This window comes from Rhinichthys klamathensis, unplaced genomic scaffold (assembly GCF_029890125.1).
Source record: "Rhinichthys klamathensis goyatoka isolate OS25496 unplaced genomic scaffold, OSU_Roscu_1.1 h1tg000191l_1, whole genome shotgun sequence".
Classification (NCBI taxonomy): Eukaryota; Metazoa; Chordata; class Actinopteri; order Cypriniformes; family Leuciscidae; genus Rhinichthys; species Rhinichthys klamathensis.
The window spans coordinates 5,312,599-5,332,216 of NW_026606717.1; the positions used below are offsets into that span (position 1 = coordinate 5,312,599).

A 19,618-nucleotide genomic window follows, 5' to 3' on the forward strand; every position below is an offset into this window, starting at 1 on the left:
CAGTGACTATTAGTTTAATTTGTCCCCCTAACAGTGTTTTGAATTCACTATCTGACCACAAAGGAGTAGCAAGACCACCTTCTTCAGTTGTGGGGATTAGTCTAGCACTTTTCCTAAACATTTTGTGGATTTCTTTGTTACCACACAAACAAACCCTAAAATTTATCTGATCAACAGAGGGTACACTTGTTAACTCCGATTAACTATTGTTATCCTTCCAAATTACCAACACTTCACACTTAACTTCCCTGCCTACACAGAGGATAACCAAATATTAGCTTGTGATGCTAATCTTCCCTGTCTGCACAGAGGGTAAACAAAATAACTAGTCCGTAAGGCTACTCCTTCTCTGTGAACAGAGGATAACCAATATTAACTTGAATGCTAATCTTCCCTGTCTGCACAGAGGGTAACAATATTTTAACAAGTCATGCTAAAATCTTCCCTGCCTGGGCAGAGGATAACTTTCATCTTTAACAGAAAACTTTAGAGGATAAACTTAGTTAACCAAACTCTGCGCCGTCAGAGAAGAGTTAACAGACAGCTTTAGAGGATAACAAATTCGTACTGGTCTTCAGCGGTACTTTGAATAGAGTGAAACTCACCAAATCGTTGGTTGTACGGAAAGATTCCGTCTGGAACTCAGTCAGAAATGTTCATTCTTTGTTGAGATTTTTGTTGAGCTTGAAGTTTCAAGATTCAGTCTGGAACTCAGTCAGAAATGTTCATCCTTTGTTGAGATCTTTATTGAGGTTGAAGTTTCAATCTGGAATCAGGTGAGCAGCTCTATCCGGGTCACAGGGCACCATCTGTTGTGAACTTTTTTCTTCTAAAGTGTAGGAAACTCAGAAGCGAAGACCAGGAGACTTGGTGGTATCTTCAGCAGGATTCTTTATTGAGAACACAAGCTGTGGGTAGCTGCAATCATTCATCAAGTCTAATGCTGGGTACACACCAAAAGATAATCGGGCTGATTTTGGGCCGATTTTCCCCCTTCCGACAATCCTAGCTATGTCCCGATTATCTTGATGGTTCTACAGATTATCTTATCAGATTTTCCCTTGGTGTGAGCTGTGTTAAGAGTGTCCGAACCTGCTCGGAAGAACGTCGGAGCCGCCCTGATCGCAAATCTTAAATATTCAACATGTTTAATATTTACGATCAGAAATCCTGATGTGTGGGGGGAACCCCGATGACAAACGTGCGCACGCTCTGGAGATTATCACATGAAACGAAACAATATCTAATCAGAAAGCGAGATGATGGAAGACGGAAGCATAACAAACGCAGTCATGGCGTTGCAAAAAGTTAAATTGATGTGGACAGCAGAGATGGAGGATCAGCTTGTTGATTTGTGGCAACAGCACGAATGTTTTTCTGTGAAAATCATTCCAAACACTATCATCGCAATTTCTTCCTGCATATCGTCCGCCAAGGTTATTCTGAAGTCTTGCGAGATTTTGTGAGATTTCCTTTGTTCACAGTCGAGACTGGTTGAAAATCTGTTCGTGTGTGGTGTGCTGTCTTTGTCACATCATGGCACACCACACACTATAGGAGCAAAACGCTTAAATCTAGGATTTTTTGTCCTCATGTTTGTGGTCTATCACATTTTGAAAATCTTATAAGATGTAAAAAATCTTTTGGTGTGTACCCAGCATTACTAAGGCAGTATATATTGTAGTTTATACCTTTCAAGGGGGAGGGATTACATAGATGTGGAGACACTCTGAAACAAAGCATGTAAATGAAGCACAGGATTCAGCTCGTTACCGGAAATTCCCCAGCCCTGATCTCATCAGCATAACAGTGTCATGTATAGATGGTGATCCAATCAACCTGATTAGAACACTCAAACCATAACATTATCATAGAGACAAAAGGCTCAGCTGTACTTTGAGAAGTGACAAAAGGTTAATGTCAGCAGGCAGGATTGCTTGCTTTAAATCTCATCATCTATGCCTCAAAGTGGAAAACACTGTGTACATTTTAAATACTATTGTATTGGAACCTAATTAAACCTTTAATACATTTGTAACACTACATAAGCAAGCCAAGAGCCAAGGGAGACAAAGGCGAAGAAAGGCGAAAAAGGCGACAATGGCAAGGAACCAAAACTACATCAGGTGATAGAATGGAGAGAAAAACCTTGGGAGAACCCATGCTCAGTTAGGGGGCTAGTTTTCCTCTGGTCAACAAACGAAAAGTGTATGATTATGATTCAGGCAGCATTATAGGTCAGAAGTCAGATTGGATCGGAACATTCACATTATTTATCCTGTTCCATCTGGTTGGAGGTCGGAGTCGTCATGCCGATATGGAGACGAGTTTGTTGAGGTGTCCATGAGGCCTTTACAGGGCTGATGAGGCTGGCACTTCAGGGATGCATTGTGGTCGTGTCTAGGCGCAAATCCACCATCTGATCTGGATACGGCCCGGGTTCGGCTGATTACAGTTAACCTCGGAATAAACAGAAAGACTAAAATTAGCGTAGATGCCATTCTTTTTATGATGTAGCGAGTACATCAGGTGTTATAGGAAGTGTTCCCGGTTCCGGCTGACCTAATTTATGCTGCCTAATAGTCATTTAACTGATTTGAATAATCAGAATGTATAGTGTTCTATGTGTATGCCAGGTTGAAGAGATGTGTTTTTAATCTAGATTTAACCCTCTGGGGTCTAAGGTGTTTTTGGGGTCCTTGAGATGTTTTGACATGCCCTGACATTTGTGCTTTTTTCAGTTGCTTATGGCACAGGTGTAATTACACTCTATTTAGCACAAACAGAGCTATCATAATATGTGAGCAACATGTATGTACATATTTGTATTTTTGAGAGAATATTGTTTATGCATGGTTATTGAAAAAACTAAAAATTAAAGTTTCTGAAATAAGGCTTCAAAAAACATATTGATTATTTCTTCACAAGACTTTTGAAAATTGTATCACATAGCCTAGAATATTTGCTCCAAAACTATGTGAGAATCATCCTGACTACTCATTCAGTTAAGTCAATAAAGTATTTTACATTTTTAATGACGTGTTTTGTGTCAGAAAGCTTTATGCGAAGGGGCATGATCTCTCATTAATATGAATGCATTTCACACCTGAGAAAGACAAAGACCCTCCCATAATGGCCCTGTTAGGTGCTATCAGGCCCTATCATTATGAGGAGCCTTGCACAAAGAATGAGGAGATTTAAAAAAGAATGGCTTTTAGATTGTTTGGATTTATTTACAACACAACATAATCCAAAGATACACAACAAAGGACAAAAAAGCACATTAGTAAACACACTGATCTAAAGACAGAGGCTTGAACAGTCAGACAACTTTGTGCCATTCCTGAAACATAGTAGCTACATACCTGTCATTTCCAAGGTGTTTGATTTTTCATTTTACCATGTTCATGTACAGAGACTGTTGAATGTTGAAGTCAGTAGGACTCATCAGTGGCATCTCGTCCCTGTAAAAAATTGTTTTTTTTTAAATATAAACATCTTTGAAAATGCTGATATCAAGAGAAACTATATGGCTGCACGACTTTGGGCATGCATTGTAGATTTTTCAGGTTAAAATTGCGATTTAATTATATATATATATATATATATACACACACACACACACACACACACACACACACACACACACAGTGCTTAGAGAATAAGTGAATACACCCATGCTAAAGTTGACTACCCTTCACAATATAGACATGGTTTTATTTCAGTTAGCCTAACTGAACATTTATACATAAAAATATATTGTATTTAGACAGTATCACATATTTTACCGGAGGCTGAAATATATTTCACTAAATCATTATATAACCTAAGCAGTTATTCGCAAACAAAATAAATTACGCATAAGGCAGTATTTTAGCATGATAATCAGTGTCATAAACTAATCTCAAAACTGAGTGAAATATATGTAGTAGGCTAATATCACATTTAAAAAGTTTACACGAGCGTATAGGCCTACGTATAGGGATATTGTGACTGTGAGGTAATCTTTCCTATGTCAAAAGCTAGCCAAAACTAGGCAAAATATAGTCTGAAAATTCATTTGAGCTCTATAATCAGAAAAGGAATTATATAATACTAAACAACTTACTCCGAGCTTGTATCCTCGGCGGGGTCAATTCGTTCTTCAAAATGCAGCCGTTGGTCGTCCGAGTTTCAAATTCCTCTGAGGAAAAGGTGAATCCTTCCCCGCTGTCCAGAATCATCTGAAGGAGTAGAGTGCCATTCTCAAAACGCGATGAACTATCAGTGAAACTGATGGAGAAACTTCGTGTTTTTATGCTATTGATTGCTGGGCGTGTGCCATGCATAACGTTAGATCAACTATTTACCATGTGAAAAGCGCTGGGGGCGTGGCGGCCTCAGCTAATTAAAGATAATGAACTTAGAACGAAAAAACTGTACCTCTCCTTGGTTTCAAACGGATTACATAAACTGGAAATATTTCTTTTTTTAATAAATTACTTCATTTAAAAGAAGAGAATACAAGCTTTAAAAAGACACATGTCTCGTATCTCTGTGACAAGTATTGACTTAGTTACAGTTCATTTTTCGGAAGCGTTTCAGAATGGACCTCACTGACAGAGACAACGCAGAACGCGCATCATGTTTATTTTTCTTTATTTGGTGAAAAGCACAACACTTTGTTTTAATGTGAGGTTCCACAAAAAAAATACAAACTTAACAGGATCGAATGATGTATAACACTTATATGTAAGATCAAAATCAACAGAGTAATTTGAGTCTCTTTTGCACTGATAAGGAAAAAAGTGAGCTGGTATCGCCGGCGATACCGCCGACCCCAGAGAGTTAAACTTACAGAGTGTGTCTGCTTCCCGGACAATGTTAAGAAGACTGTTCCAAAGTTTAGGTGTACTAGAGAGGAAAAGGATCTACCGCCAGCAGTCGATTTTTTATATTCTAGGTATTATCAACTGGCTGGAATTTTGAGATTGCAATAGACGTGAAGGACTATAATGCGTTAAGAGCTCGCTCGAAGTACTGGGGAGCTAAACCATTTAGTGCTTTGTAAGTAACTTTTCAACCCTTATAATCGAGGGGAGTTACTCTGCTCGACCCTGGACCTACAGAGTGCTATCTTTTTCAAAGCACTGTGGAGGCTGGGTACTCTACCAAGGGTCCCTACTCCACTAAGGGGTGACTTCTTAGAATGAGGGAGTACCTATAAGCCTAAACAAATTGATCTACCAGGGAGGTCTCATGAGAGTTCTTTCCTTCTGACCAGACTTCGGGAGCGGAGTACTCTACAGAACTACACTCTCAAATGAGGGGAAAGCATTTCTCAAAGCATCGACCAAGATCTAAGCAATAACAGAGTGGCCACATAAGAGCCTGGAACATGACCTAACTTTAGGGAGCTAGGACATAGATTTAGCTGAAAGTGCTAAACAAGCTAGCTCGACCCGGAGGCTCGCCTTCAAGGTGGCCTGCTTGAGTGTCAACTACTTGGTAACGAATCTAGAACTCTAGGGCTTATGTCAGGGAGGCTCATGTCAGGCTTACAACCCAACCTCAATCGGCGCCATACCAGGGAATCAGGTTACTCATTAGTTAGCACGCTGAACGCCTAGCTCCACCTGAAGGATTGCTTTCAAGGTGGCCTGTGAGGGCAGCACCTACTTGGCAGCACATCAATTTCTAGCAGAACTAGCCACCAGAGGTCTGCTGGGCTTGGGATACTTGCTTACACTGCCAACACAAGCGATGTATTCAGCTTAGCACCTTTTACCCTCAAAGCAAGGGGAGCATATGGTCTCAGGCAACCGGACTGTCAAGGAGGCCCCCAAATGCAGGGCCTACTACTCCAGAATGACACAGGGATGCGCTTGGGGCGAGTGTTTGAGCTCTAAGGGAGCGTATTCAACACCATCCTAAATAGGAGGGAGTACTAAATCGGCTCAACCTGAGCATCATTGGTGCAGAGCACAAGGGTGCTTCAGAGCTCTGGGTGCGAAGTGTTCTCAAAAAACCCTCACCCTTATTCAAGGGGGGTTTAATATTAGCTTGACCCGAGACAAGCACTCAAGGGTAGAGACCTGAATAATTACCTGACTCTAGCTCCAAGACAGGTTGCTGTCTGAGCTAAGCTCTGGAGAAGCAGAGGCCTCAGCAGGAAGAAATTCCACATAAGAGGCCTAACCACTCAACCCCGATGGTTAAAACCAAGGAGCTTTCACAGAAGAGTCTGTTCTAAGGACCACAGGCTAGATAATGCTACTATCAAAGCTCTAGTGAGCAGCGGCTTCAGCATAGCGCTTGTCACTCTCTAGCTAGAGGAGGCCTGGCAATGCTCAGGTGACAACCACAGGGGAGGCTTTCCAAGGAAATGGCCTGCAATGCCTGGCTATTTGTCTGTGTCAAACACCACTAGGAAATTGTAACACAGCATATCCCTTCTACTCTAGGATCAAGAGGAGTCAGCTCAACCTTGGCAGTTTGTGGAGGCCATAGGGCCTACGACTCTATTATGACATTATTAGTCTAATGCAGAAGGCGGGCCCCGGCCGGCCCGACTCTTACAATGAGAGGAGGCTTATCAGGATCACTAGCTGCCAGTCTTGAGCTGGAGAGGCTCTCCTTCAGGAGCAGCCTACTCTGAGCTACTGCAAACTAGGAGGCGGAGATGCTGCAGCAAACAACCGCCCTTTGTCTAAGAGACGCATACCTAAGTACTAAGCCTAGGCCGGATATCGGGGCGGCCTAAAAAGGTTTTAGGGTCGACATGCGCATTTATGACCTTCCTGGAGCTCAGTGGAGCGTTGGCCTCAACATTACAACTCTCTAAGCAAGATGAGGCCAACTCACTCAATACAGGGGAACTAACTACCTGGAGCTCAGCGGAGCGGTGGCTTCAGCATAACAACTCTCTTGAGTGAGAGTATATAACTGCTCGATTGCTCCTGTCTGCCTCGTTGCTGCTGCTGCTGTTGCGTTGGTTTGCGTCTAAGCTTTGTATATCTTTCTGTTTTGAATCACTATTTACTATCATTCCTTGTTGTTTATACTGATAAATATAGCTTACCCAACATCACACATTAACCTGACATCGCTAGTTTCTATCTAAATCGTTAGTGGTACTGTAGCACAACACGCTAGTAATTCACTAGCCTGTTAGCGTGCCATCCGTGCGCTCTCTATTTATTTTTGTTTTTTTTTCTCGCGCGCGCTCGTGCCTTTTACAAGTTTCATCAAACAACATAGGTGAGTGGTATCAGACAACAAATACGGTGAGTCATGTAATTTTCTCCTCTCATTGTCACCTGCACTTCATGTAACATGTATAGCATAGTCCTCTCTGTCAGCATAGGATTTACATGTGATAAATGCAGGGAGATAGTCAGGCTGACGGAGAAGATTTCAGAACTAGAGACACGCATCCAAACTTTAATTAAGGTCAATTGTAGAAGTGCAAGGGCTTTAGATACGACTTTAGATGCTGCTTTGGGTGCGACTAGTTTACTGAACTCTTTACATTGTTCTGTTCCGGCTGAAGTAGAGCCCGTGCAGCAGGGCAATTGGGTGACGGTAAGACGCTGTCAATCCTGTTGAATGTGCCCAAGTTGTTGACGATTCTATTACACAGAACGTGAAAATAGAGACACCAGCCACCATAGTCACATGTTTGCCGGGAGTCAGAGCGCCTGATATCAAAGCCAATTTTAAAAGTGCTGGCTAATGTTAATTGTAAATTCTCCAAGATTATTATTCACGTCGGCACTAATGATGTTCGACTCCACCAGTCGGAGATCACCAAAATTAACGTTAAAGAGGTATGTGAACTTGCAAGTACGATGTCAGGCACTGTAATTTGCTCTGGCCCCCTTCTTGTTCGCAGGAGTGATGAGATAGTTAGTAGACTGTTCTCACTCAATGGCTGACTGTTGAAGTGGTGTCTGCAAACGAATATAGAATTCATAGACAATTGGAAAAGTTTTTGGGGCAGACCTGACCTGTTGAAAAGAGATGGTATTCATCCCTCCTGGGATGGTGCTGCTCTTCTCTCTAGTAATATGGCACATAGTCTTAGAGCCCAAACATGACAATCTGGGGCTCAGGTCAGGAAACAGACAGACTGGCTAAACCGACTGTCTGCCAGCTCTCTCACGTCACCAAGGTCAGATAAATCCCATCACATAGAGACTCTTTCACCTAGATATCATCATATAGAGACTGTGTCTGTTCCCCGAATTAGGTCATACTAAAAACTTCCAAAACCATCTAAGGGTAAAAATGTTATTGATGTTCAACAAATAAAAAGCAGATGTAATAAAAATGAGCAAATTATAAAGCTTGGGTTGCTGAATATTCAATCCCTTACTTCAAAAGCACTTATTGTTAATGATTTTTTACAGAAAATAACCTAGACGTGTTGTGTTTGACAGAAACCTGGCTAAAACCAAACAATTGCATTACTTTAAATGAGTCAACCCCCCAGGATGACTGTTATAAACATGAACCTCGTCTGAAAGGCAAAGGGGGAGGTGTTGTTGTAATTTATAGTAACATTTTCAGAATTACTAAGAAATCTAGTTTCAAATATAATTCTTTTGAAGTGTTGGTGCTTAATGTAACAATATATAGTGCAAATGATATATCACGTTTGAGATTTGTGCTAGCTACTGTATACAGGCCATCAGGGCACTATATAGACTTGATCAAATAGTTTGCTGACTTTCTATCAGAATTAGTACTCACTGCAGATAAAGTCCTAATTGTTGGTGATTTTAATATACATGTAGATAACGAAAAAGATGCATTGGGATTGGCCTTTAAAGATATTCTTAACTCTATTGGAGTTAGACAACACGTGTCAGGACCTACTCATTGTCGTAATCATACTCTAGATCTAATCTTATCACACGGAATCAATGTTAATGCCGTTGAAATTCTGCAGCAGAGCGATGACATCTCAGATCATTATCTAGTCTCGTGTAAACTTCATTTAGCCAAGGCTGCAAAGCCGACTCGGTGTTACAAATATGTTTTGCATCCTCATTGTGGAGGTCGGGAAGGAATGGAAGGCTCACGGGAGCTGGGGGGTTATGACCGCTCGTCCAACCTGCCGCAAGCGGTCTCTTCGCTAGCGCGCCCCCATGACAGCTTGAGTCTGTCTGTTGCGCGCTCCATAACCCTGTAGCAAATTAGCTCTATGAAATATTAATAATCAATCATTACTTGTTATAACTGATTATGAATACTTGGATCAGTTAATCGGGTTAACTTGATGTAGCTACATTAACATTACAACCAATTACCAGGTTCATCCCGTGAACACGTGAAATGTACATTTCCGGGGCATGGGAAATGTCTTTCTTACTGTACAGTACTATACACAGCCTGTGGCCAGAAATCTATGATTAGTGACTCCAGATATGAGCTTGAGACACGGACAACTTTACGTGTGATATGAACAAGACTTTATTAACTAGACTAAACATTTAAACTACTCTAACATACACACATGCATACAGTTTACCAAGGGAAAGAAGGCTGAAGCAGAATACAGGAAAGCAAGAAGTTATAGCATTGTTTGAAGTTCAGCAGATCAACAGCCTGAGCAAACCATCAGTTTAGTTCTAACACGCCTGTCACGGCGTGGTGCAGGCAGAAGAAGAAAACAAGGCGAGAGCTCCAATGCAAATACTTTTACTAATAAAGAAACTTCAGGCAGGTACTAACAGGCAGGATAACTCACGCAACATAAGACTAACTACTGACCAAGAGTGACTGAACTGAAGGGACTAAATACAGACATTGATTAACATAGATTAGTGAAGACAGGTGACACAGATGATAATGACGAAGAACAGGTGGGTGATTTGAGGGAGTGAGTTCAGGTGTGGAGACAAGGAGGATTCTGGGAAGTGTAGTGAAGACAACGACAGAAGGTGTAAACGATGACTGTGACAACGCCCTACTTAAAAAGGGGTAAGGATACTTAATGTATCAAATAATGAGACTAAGTTTGATACTTGCATGTCTCGTCCGTTTGAATTAAACTGTCCTGATGCAATTTGTTGAGGCTCCAGTTGATCTTTGCTGATGTGGTCTTTATGAGAGAGAACCAGTGGGAGTCAGAGGATCTTTGGTGAATGGAAAGACAAGGCTGCAGCCTGGCACAAGCTTGGGGGTCCTTGGGGGACTTCTAGTTCAGCATCATCTTCACATTAGGACATCTCAGGAAGGACCAAGAGAGTAAGAGCGGGTAAGAGCTAAGAGAGCAAGAGGGCTGATCTTGTGATCAGTGATTTTTAAAGCGTGAAGATGTCACACCCTCTGGAGGTGTATGAGCCAATACGAAGTTTTCCCTTTGGAGGGATTTTTTTACGACCCATTGTGTTCTAGCAGGGCATTTGAATATGTCATTTCATTGGGTGTTTAAGAAAAGAATCTTCAAGATTCTTATAATACTAATGTGTCACAAAGTTTGCCAAATTTAATGTAAATTAACAAATGGGGGATGAAGATTGCAGTTTATAGAATCCAAACATGCCACACATATGATTTTGGTTAACCATAGTATGCAAAGTCTGAAACATTAACCCATTAGAGTTTACAAGAAAACATAGGCCAAACAACATGAAAGGAAAATTATGAGATGGGAAAATTAGATACATGTTTATGCATTTCTTAAGTGGATAATTATAGAATATATAGGATTAACTGGGTTTATTTCTCCTTCTCAGCAAGAATTAAGTGAGTCACAACTCTCTGGAAATTCCTTTGGGGTCGTAAAACTCTTTATCAGTCTCAATGTCTCCTGTAACAGGACACCGGGTTCTGCCAGTGTGTTAGCTTAATTTGGGATGTTAGCTTTTGTGGGAAGTTTCATAGACCTTTGTTGGGAGAGTGAGTTTGCTGGATTATTCATTAAAGGGCATGAATCTAAGTGAACGAAAACATCCTGCAAAGTTTTAAATATGAAAGTTCACCGTATACAAAGTTATTGTCTCTCAAAAGTAAGAGTCGACTCTGAGTCGCTGATATGAATCGATAGACGAATGATGCCTTTTCTCTATCTAGATGACGTCAACTTGACAAGTTATTTGAATAAGATACGCCCACTCATTGCGCGCGCAGACACCAGGGTAAACTTGAAAACATCATGTCGACAACAAGACGCTGTGTTATGAAGTGCGAATCAAAAGTGGCCTTTTTTCACTGCCCAGGGAGGAGCATTTAAAGACTAAGTGGCTACAGTTCATATATACAACTATACCTCACAAGTATAGGCCGAACCTTGTGCTGTGTGCGCGTCAGTTTAATGACGATTGCTTTACAAACATAAATGCTTTCAAGTGTGGATTCGCGAGCCGGTTGATACTGAAGGAAGGTTCAGTACCAATTTTATTTGGATTAGCTTCCTCCTCCGAATCACAACCTGTAAGTATTATTAATAATTGTTGCTTTTATGTGTTTTGTAGCATGCTCAATAAGTATTTGTGTGTGTTGTGCAAGTTACTCTCAGCGCAGCTTCTAGGTCTCCAATGTAAAAAAAAAATTAAATATGTGAAATGTATGTCGTTGTTATTGGAGTTGTCATAAAGAATAGAGCAATACCTTGTAGAACTGCAGTGCTTTATCAATATGTTTATGCGTTGGGCTAACGCAAACAATAACTGATTGGGTCATCTGACCAATCACCGCAGATTAGCGTCACGCAAAGGAGGGGTTTGGAAAAATTAGTCGTTGAACGAATCATTTGGGAGTCGGTGAGCAAATCCGGTAAAAATAAATGCATATTATAAGACAACAAAAGTGTTTTTTTGTCATTGCATGCATGTAAAACTGTTGTTGGGGACTCCCAAAACAATATTAGGAACATTTTAAATGCCATAATAGGTGCCCTTTAAATATAATGAATAATTTGTGTGTGTCTGATTGGTCCAGACGCTACAACCCCCCGCAGCTCTATATACCCGGGGCAGGGTGGCCGAGAGGGTTCAGATGACTCATCTTCTTCCCCCTCAATGGCCATTTCCTGCTCTTCCTGGCCTGGCGCCAGTAGAGCACTGTCTGCTTAACCGGAGGATTCATCTGCATCCTCCTCCAGCAGAGCGCTCTCGTCAGCGGCTGAGGGGCATGAGAGACTAACTCATCTCCCAAACTCCTCAGCCAGTTTCATCTAAGACCCCCCATGACCTGACTCTACTCTCTGCTTCGGCGTGAGAGGGGGCAGACCCAAGTGAACGTGCTCTTCGGCCAGACAATAAACGCTCAAGATGTGTGTCACTTGGTGTCAGAAATCTCGGACACGGGTCGACACACTGCTTCTCAGACATGGGGTGCTTCTCAATATCCCTCCTCGTCTCCTCGATCCTCCATCCTCCATCCTATGACCCGGAAACCGATCGAGCTCAGCCATCTTGAAGGACATCTCAATTCTCTAATTGCACCGCGAGGAGGCGAGGATCGAGGAGTGAGGAGGCTTCCAGAGGAGCTATGAGCGAGAATACACAGTTGTATGCTTTGCGGAAGTGTTTTATCGACTAAACGTGATGCACGTATAAATTCTCCTCCCCCTTCACGTCGGTCACAATCATTTTAATTTAAACTTTACCTTTGCAGTTTATATAAAGCACACATCTCACATATTTCAACAGTGTATCTTGCTTTATTATTATTTATTACAAATTTCTTAAATAACCAAACTTCAACAACATAAGGGCAGATCCTTTGAGCGCTGCTGATGACGCAGTGAAGTGACGCTCGAGTGGTCAAGTATTCCAAAGTATAAAAAAAACTTTCATTCGATTCCTCTGTCCTCATTTTCTTTCCTTGCAGCCTTCCCTCGCATCCTGCAGGGGGTGAAGCTGAGACGCGAGGAAAGGAAGCGAGGAAAGGAAACGAGGATGCACAAAAAAGAATTGAGAAGCACCCATGGTTAACCTGTGATCACTTACAGCGCTTCACACAAAACAGTCCCTGAAGACAAAAAGAGGATGACATGTTCTCTAGGCGCCCCTTATATACTTCCTGTTCGACTAGTATGATGTCATAGGTTGTCGCTGGCCAATACGATTGCTGTGATTTTGACAGTTGCTTTAGATACCAGTCACGCTGAAGCGTCTCAGGACACAGGGAACAGACTCATCAGTTGGTGACATCCATAAATCTTTTGGCTGATGTTTTGCATTAGATTTTGTGCGCATTGGGTTATTCATAAGAAGATTGTTTAAATGTTTTATCAAAAGTTGGAGAAAAAAAATCCACAGCCTTAATCTCTCCTATAATTAAGATTAAATTTAGCCCAAAATGCATGTAAATTTTCATCATACAAGTGAAAAACTGATAAAAAAAAATCATTGCTGTTGAAATAAAAGTAGATGACTTGAGATAAAAGTAGAACCATATAAAAACAGCAATAAATTCTGTTTCTGAACATCTGTGATAAATTATATTTTAATCCTTTAGTTAAAGTAGGTTTTTGTCTTTAAATGTATGTATTATCCTCATTTTTCAGTTTCCACTGGGATTTGCAGTGGCAGCCAGTGTGAGGGTGGGAAATGCTCTTGGAGCTGGAAACACCGAACAAGCAAAGCTGTCCGCCAAAGTGTCTTTAGTCTGTGGACGTATGTGATTTTCTCATTAATTCAACTAAAAACTCTTCTAAAAATGATTCTAGATGCTGTTCCTGCATGGCCAGTTGGCACGGTTATGGTTTCTTTTTCAAAAATCAGGATTAGAATGTATGTTAGAATGTAAATAAGAGTTGTGATACTGTTGGTAAACATTGGAGCAAGGCCTCTGACGATGGAGCATGTAGAAAAGTTCCCAAACTGCCAATAAAGTACATTTAGTAAAAAATACAGATACCATAATGGAAATTAACTCAAGTATTTTTCTTATAAGTAAAAATATTTAAGTAACTGATATTAAAAGTACCGGTAAGTTTTATGAATAATGGCACAGGTGATGATAACGATGGGAACCTAGCTGAGATTCTGTGTTAGGGTATGTAAGAGTTATTAAAGTGTAAATTGCAGGTAAAAATTTTCACGAAGAGTGAGTGCATTACCGCCCGCGCTCCCTCTTATGACGTCATCACCCAGTTACTGTAGAAAACATGCTACCTTTGAAGAAACCCCAATAAATGTTATTTTAACGCATTTTAAGACAGAAATTTTTACATATATACACATTGAGCACTTTAATTTACACATTAATTGGTTGTGGTGGTTAACCTGCAATTTACACTTTAAAGGGATCGTCCAATCCACACATACTTTTTTTAATTCTATCATCATTTACTGACCCTCATGTTGTTCCAAACCTGCATGAATTTCTTCTTCTGCAGAACAACCATTCTTTTAATACAATGAAAGTGAAAGTGGACAAAACAACACTAAACCCAGTGAAAAAATTATAATAAAATCCATCAGAAGTATTTTTTACACATTTTCTTTTATTTTCAATAAAATAAATGCATACATGTTGGGAACAACATGAGGGTAAATGAATAACAGAATATAGAGTCTCGGCATGAAAGACCCACGACTGGCAGATGAACGTGCTACAACATTTCTCTCCGAAACCGTAAGAAATTAATTGGATTTTAACTGTGACGAGATGATTGACAGGGCAGTTTACGGTGACAAGATGCACGCAGCACGCGACAGATTTGTCCGTTAAAGATGACGAAGTAGGCTATGTCCCAAAGCTTGCCTACTCTTTTGCTACACACTCAAAAGTATGTACTTTTTCTTCACAAAAAGAGTACATACTTTTAGGGCGTAGTATAAGTAGGCGAATTGGGACGCAGCATGAGAGACATGTCGATGTCTCAGACTGAGTACAGAAGCGAACTGAAATAGAGCGGAAGTACGAAGTCTGACGTATAGTCAGGCTAGAAATAAGGAGGTGCAACGGGTAAATATGTTCACCTGCACGAACAAGCATTTTATTTTTTTCATCACTATTACCTGTGGGAGAGTTCGGTCACATATCTTATCACACATAACTTCACAATCATATCGCACGTAATCACAATTTCAAATTGTTTACTTAAGCCTAAAACGTATTTACCTTGATAAACACAGAATAAAAATTACATGAATAACGTCTTCAATTCAGATTGCCATAGAACCATTACGCTTTGCTTGGTGTGCTTGCGTTTCTCAAGATTTAGATTTGTGATATGCGAAAACAAATCATTCACACCTCTTCGCGAAACCAGTTTGAAATTAACCGAACTGATCAAAAGATTAATTTGTGAACTGGATATCACTATGACCGATAAGCAAAGATTGCTTTCCATTATTTTTTTGCGCTTTGCAGCTGCAAAAGTAACGAAAGGGTCTGGCCGAATGTATCGGAGTAAAAGTATCGATTTTCTCTTTAATGTGTAGTAAAGTTAAAGAAGAAGTCAACAAAAATATTTATACCCTAGTAAAGTAAAAATGTACAAAAACTACTTAAGGGCAGTAACGTATTTGTACTTTGCATGTTATATGAGTCTAGCCTACTGATGTACAATATTATATTCGCTGGCGAAAAGGGCTTACAGAAAATCACGTCCTAACATCACTAGAGGTGTTTCACAAGCATGGTTGAGCACCGAGCCGACTGCCGAGAATGCTGGGGTTGGAATGGTTTGTAATTGTGCTGAGCAAAACTCTTCTTTACTGTGCTTGGAATGGTTCTGTATGATGATGGAAAAGTGCCTTTAGTGACAGTGCAGAGAAGTTCGCCCCGGAAGTGGTTTTTAAGTGGAGATGTAAATAAAATGTAACTGAACCGTTTGGCCCGATGATGGAAAAGCGCTTTTAACCAATGCTTAAATTCCTAATTGTTTCCTGAGAATATTTGAAATCTAAACTATTAATTTTGAAAATAAATAAAAAAGACTAGAATTTAATACCTATTTGTTTAGGTTTCTCTATTTTTTTTCTAGTGCTTGCATCCTGTGTAGTCGCAACCTTTATTGGAACTACCAGTGATATTGTTGGATACGTCTTTACCACAGAAGAGTAAGTAGAGTAAGAGACCTATTGTTCAGATTTTATTATGCATCATAACATTTTATATGTAATACAATTCCTTGCTTGTGTAATGGTAAATTGCATATCTTGTAATGGAGGCCAGCCAGTGAGAACTGTGCGAATAAACCTCACTCCCCTGCATGGCCTCAAGAGGTGCGTTAGCGACTGATGCTAGGGGTTGCGTTCTTTAGCATCCTTGTTAGCTTGCCTGCCTCTCATGCTGGAATAGCCTGTTCGAATCCTGCTCTGAGTGGGGCGAGTAGAACCGGAGAGGTTACAAACTATTGTTTGATTAAACAGTCAGATAAAGGTTTTTCCTTGTGTGTTTCTGACCAACATTGAAACTTTTAATTGTGATATTGAGATCAAATCTGTGTACTAACTGTAGCCTCTCTCTCTCTCTCTCTCTCTCTCTCTCTCTCTCTCTCTCTCTCTCTCTCTCTCTCTCTCTCTCTCTCTCTCTCTCTCTCTCTCTCTCTCTCTCTCAAAGGGAAATTGTGCTCAGAGTATCAGAGGTCATGATCATGTACAGCTTATTTCATATATTTGATGTCATTGTGGTAGGCTTGTTTTTTTTCTTTCTTTTGATTCTGATCTGTCTGAATGTTTGTGAAAGTTAGAGAGAGAATTACATTTTTAAAAACAAAATCACATTCTAGTTACAATAGTCTTTCTGCCTTTTTTTAAATGACATTCTGGTTATCAGGATTTATATCTAAACATCTGTACTACAGTATACACTTACTTTCAGAAGGAAAAATATGATTTTCCAGTTTCAGTTTCTTTCTATTTCTTTTTATTTCTCAGATATTCACTTTAGATATGTGAATGTCTGACACTGTCCTCTTGATAACAAACTAATGTTTTTTTTTCTGTCTGAAGGGCATTACAGGTGGCATTATCAGAGGTGCAGGAAAGCAGCTGATTGGTGCTCTTTCTAACATTGTGGGATATTATATTGTGGGATTCCCAATTGGAGTGTCATTGATGTTTGCTCTCAGCATGGGCATAGTTGGTAAATGATTTAAAAGTGTTGAAACATTTCAAATATTAAACTCAAGTGCCACGCTTAACACCTCCATTAATCGACCTATTTAATCAAATAATTAATCTTGTTCTCTCCTGCTAGGTTTGTGGACAGGATTTTTTGTATCTGCTTTCACACAATCTTTGTTCTTCATCATCCTCATTTGCAAACTGGACTGGAAAAAGGCGACTCAAGAGGTGGGCCATTTTTCCTCATCCATAGTCTATTTGTACAGATGATTATTTTAGTCTTTATCTTCTTATTTTCAGGCCTTGATCAGAGCTGGTGTTCAAGCCCCTGAGACCAAAGATGAATCTTACGCTATGGAAAATAAGGGCTGCACAGAAGGTACTTTCTGTCTGTGGTATATGATGACCTTAATGATGAACAAAAAAACATGTTTCTTTTATCATGGACTTTCGCTTATGTAGACCAATTATTGTACAGAAGTGCCAGAAGAGTCCCAGCACACTGAAGAAGGCCAGACAGATGCAAGCACAGACCTGGAAGGACTCAGTAAAGGAGAAGGAGGAATAACAGACGCTGGCACAAAGGTCACAGTTGGGGCGGTTTTGACCACCAAACAGCTGGTTGTTCGTCGAGGACTAGCGGTTTTCTTCATGCTGCTTATACTAGCTGGTGGGATTGTGTTAAATGAAGTGCTCATTAAATTTCTCAGATGAGCACAATAAATATTTCTTCATTGCAAAATATTCAAATTAGTTTATTTTTGTGTGTTGCTACATTGATTACTTGAGTTACGAAAGAAAGAAAATAATTTTTGGCTTCCTAAACTTTAGCAATTGTACATTTGCATTATACTTCTTAAAACAAGTTAGGCAAACAACTACTTTTATTTACTGTAGTTTATTTTTATTTATTTATTGTTGTGTATTTGTGAGTTTATTTAACCCTCTGGGGACGGATTGGGCGGTACCGCCCAAAATGGCATACTTTTACAAATGTGTAATTATCTTAAAAACTATTAATGATAGAGAGGTGCTGTCTTTTTTACCGTCTTCCTCAGATTCCGCTGAAAACAGTGATAACTCACCCGGCTTGTAAATATACACTCTTTCTTGTTGCGCAATACCACTATGTAAAAGGCCAATGAAATCGATGTTGTTTGGCAGATTCCGCCAACAACAACCAATGGAAAAATTGCCGATGGAGAAATATTTTTCTTACCCAATCAGAGGAAGGTTACCATGACGTTTCTAGCAAATCAGAGGACTCTGTAGCCTTGCAAGGGGTGGTACTATATAGTTAGTGATATGACCCCAAAGGGGTAATCCATCGACCGGAAGTTGAAGCCGGCCGGGTGCCGCCTTGTAGCAGAACTTCACTTGCGTTAGCATTTCCATTGACTTCCATTCATTTTGGCGTCACTTTGACAGCGAATAACTTAAGATCTGAGGCGTTTAAAGACTCCATTTGTCCATTATTTATTTCTAAAGAAACACGACAATGTATAAAGGGCTCCATTACCTTCTATGTTACATTACGGCCCCGTAGAAACAGTTTTTGTAAAAATAGGCTAACGATTGCGTCATAACCACTCGACTCTCTGTCGCGCTGTACAGAAATTACCGTACAGACAGGAGGAGAAGCTCGCCAGGCAATCGGGGGGACGTCCCGTCAAGGGAGAAGCCCATAGATAAAGAGTCCATAAAAGCAACGGAATACTTACTCCTGCTCACTCACGCCAAAGAACTCTTTGCTCAAGTTCCCGGTCTCTGCAAGATTAACGTTGGCAATTTTCACGCACAGCTACTAGAAGATTAACGTCTGTCAGACAGGTTGCTCACGTCATCAAGCTTAGTTTGAGGCGGTTTGAGTCTGCGCGTCAGGAACGGAAGTGCTCAAAAATCGCTAAAAATGGGCTTCAACTGTCTCAACTGAGTTCCAATGAGATGGCTCTGTCCACTTCTTATACTGTCTATTGATATGACGCAAACAGCGTTGAATGGAGAGTAGGAGAGAGAGCGAACAGAGGCTTACAGAGCGGATTATCAGAGATTTATATGAGAGAGAGACAGAACAATTATAATATATATATATATATATATATACACATACAATTATAGCATTATTTATTGTTTTAGCACTTTTATGATGGCAAGCAGTAAACGATTTACGGTGGAACAAGCTCTGGAACAATTACTGGAGAGTGACGAGGAGAAAGTATTGCTTAGAAAATTCTAAGCATTCCTAAGAAAAACGCCTTGGACTATTTGTAAATAAAGTTACATTTTTCATTGTTCTTTACACATTTGATTTAACAATTACACATGTCTGTCAAGCAAAGGCTTTGACAAATATATTTTTTGTTCAAAAACTGTTCACTAGTGTTGTGTGATGTTTGATAAATGTTTCTTAGGATTGTTTGCAAATGCCAGCTATTTCAAGAAAAGGAGACAGGTAAAGGCTGCCTCGAGTTTTAAATACATTTTATTGTTTATTTAAATTATTATTATTATTTCTGTCATGCAAAAAAAACATGATCCGGTAGCGATTACTCTTTTCTCACACTTTTCTGCAGTAAAATGACACCTGAAAGTCATCACAATCA

General features: G+C 40.1%; 2 protein-coding genes across 2 annotated transcripts in view; both read left to right on the forward strand.

Annotated features, from left to right (window-relative positions):
• Positions 1 to 17,759, forward strand: part of LOC130095433 (multidrug and toxin extrusion protein 1-like) — a 63,313-nt gene extending 45,554 nt beyond the window's left edge. The window contains exons 11-17 of the mRNA XM_056262170.1: positions 13,502 to 13,610; positions 15,932 to 16,007; positions 16,510 to 16,579; positions 16,902 to 17,034; positions 17,149 to 17,243; positions 17,316 to 17,394; positions 17,494 to 17,759. Coding sequence (XP_056118145.1) covers positions 13,502 to 13,610; positions 15,932 to 16,007; positions 16,510 to 16,579; positions 16,902 to 17,034; positions 17,149 to 17,243; positions 17,316 to 17,394; positions 17,494 to 17,729 — 798 coding nt within the window. The 3' untranslated portion in view covers positions 17,730 to 17,759. The remainder of the gene's footprint in view (positions 1 to 13,501; positions 13,611 to 15,931; positions 16,008 to 16,509; positions 16,580 to 16,901; positions 17,035 to 17,148; positions 17,244 to 17,315; positions 17,395 to 17,493) is intronic.
• The window catches only part of LOC130095432 (multidrug and toxin extrusion protein 1), a 229,191-nt gene that overhangs the window by 75,122 nt on the left and 134,451 nt on the right, over positions 1 to 19,618 (forward strand). The gene's annotated exons all lie outside the window — the stretch shown is intronic.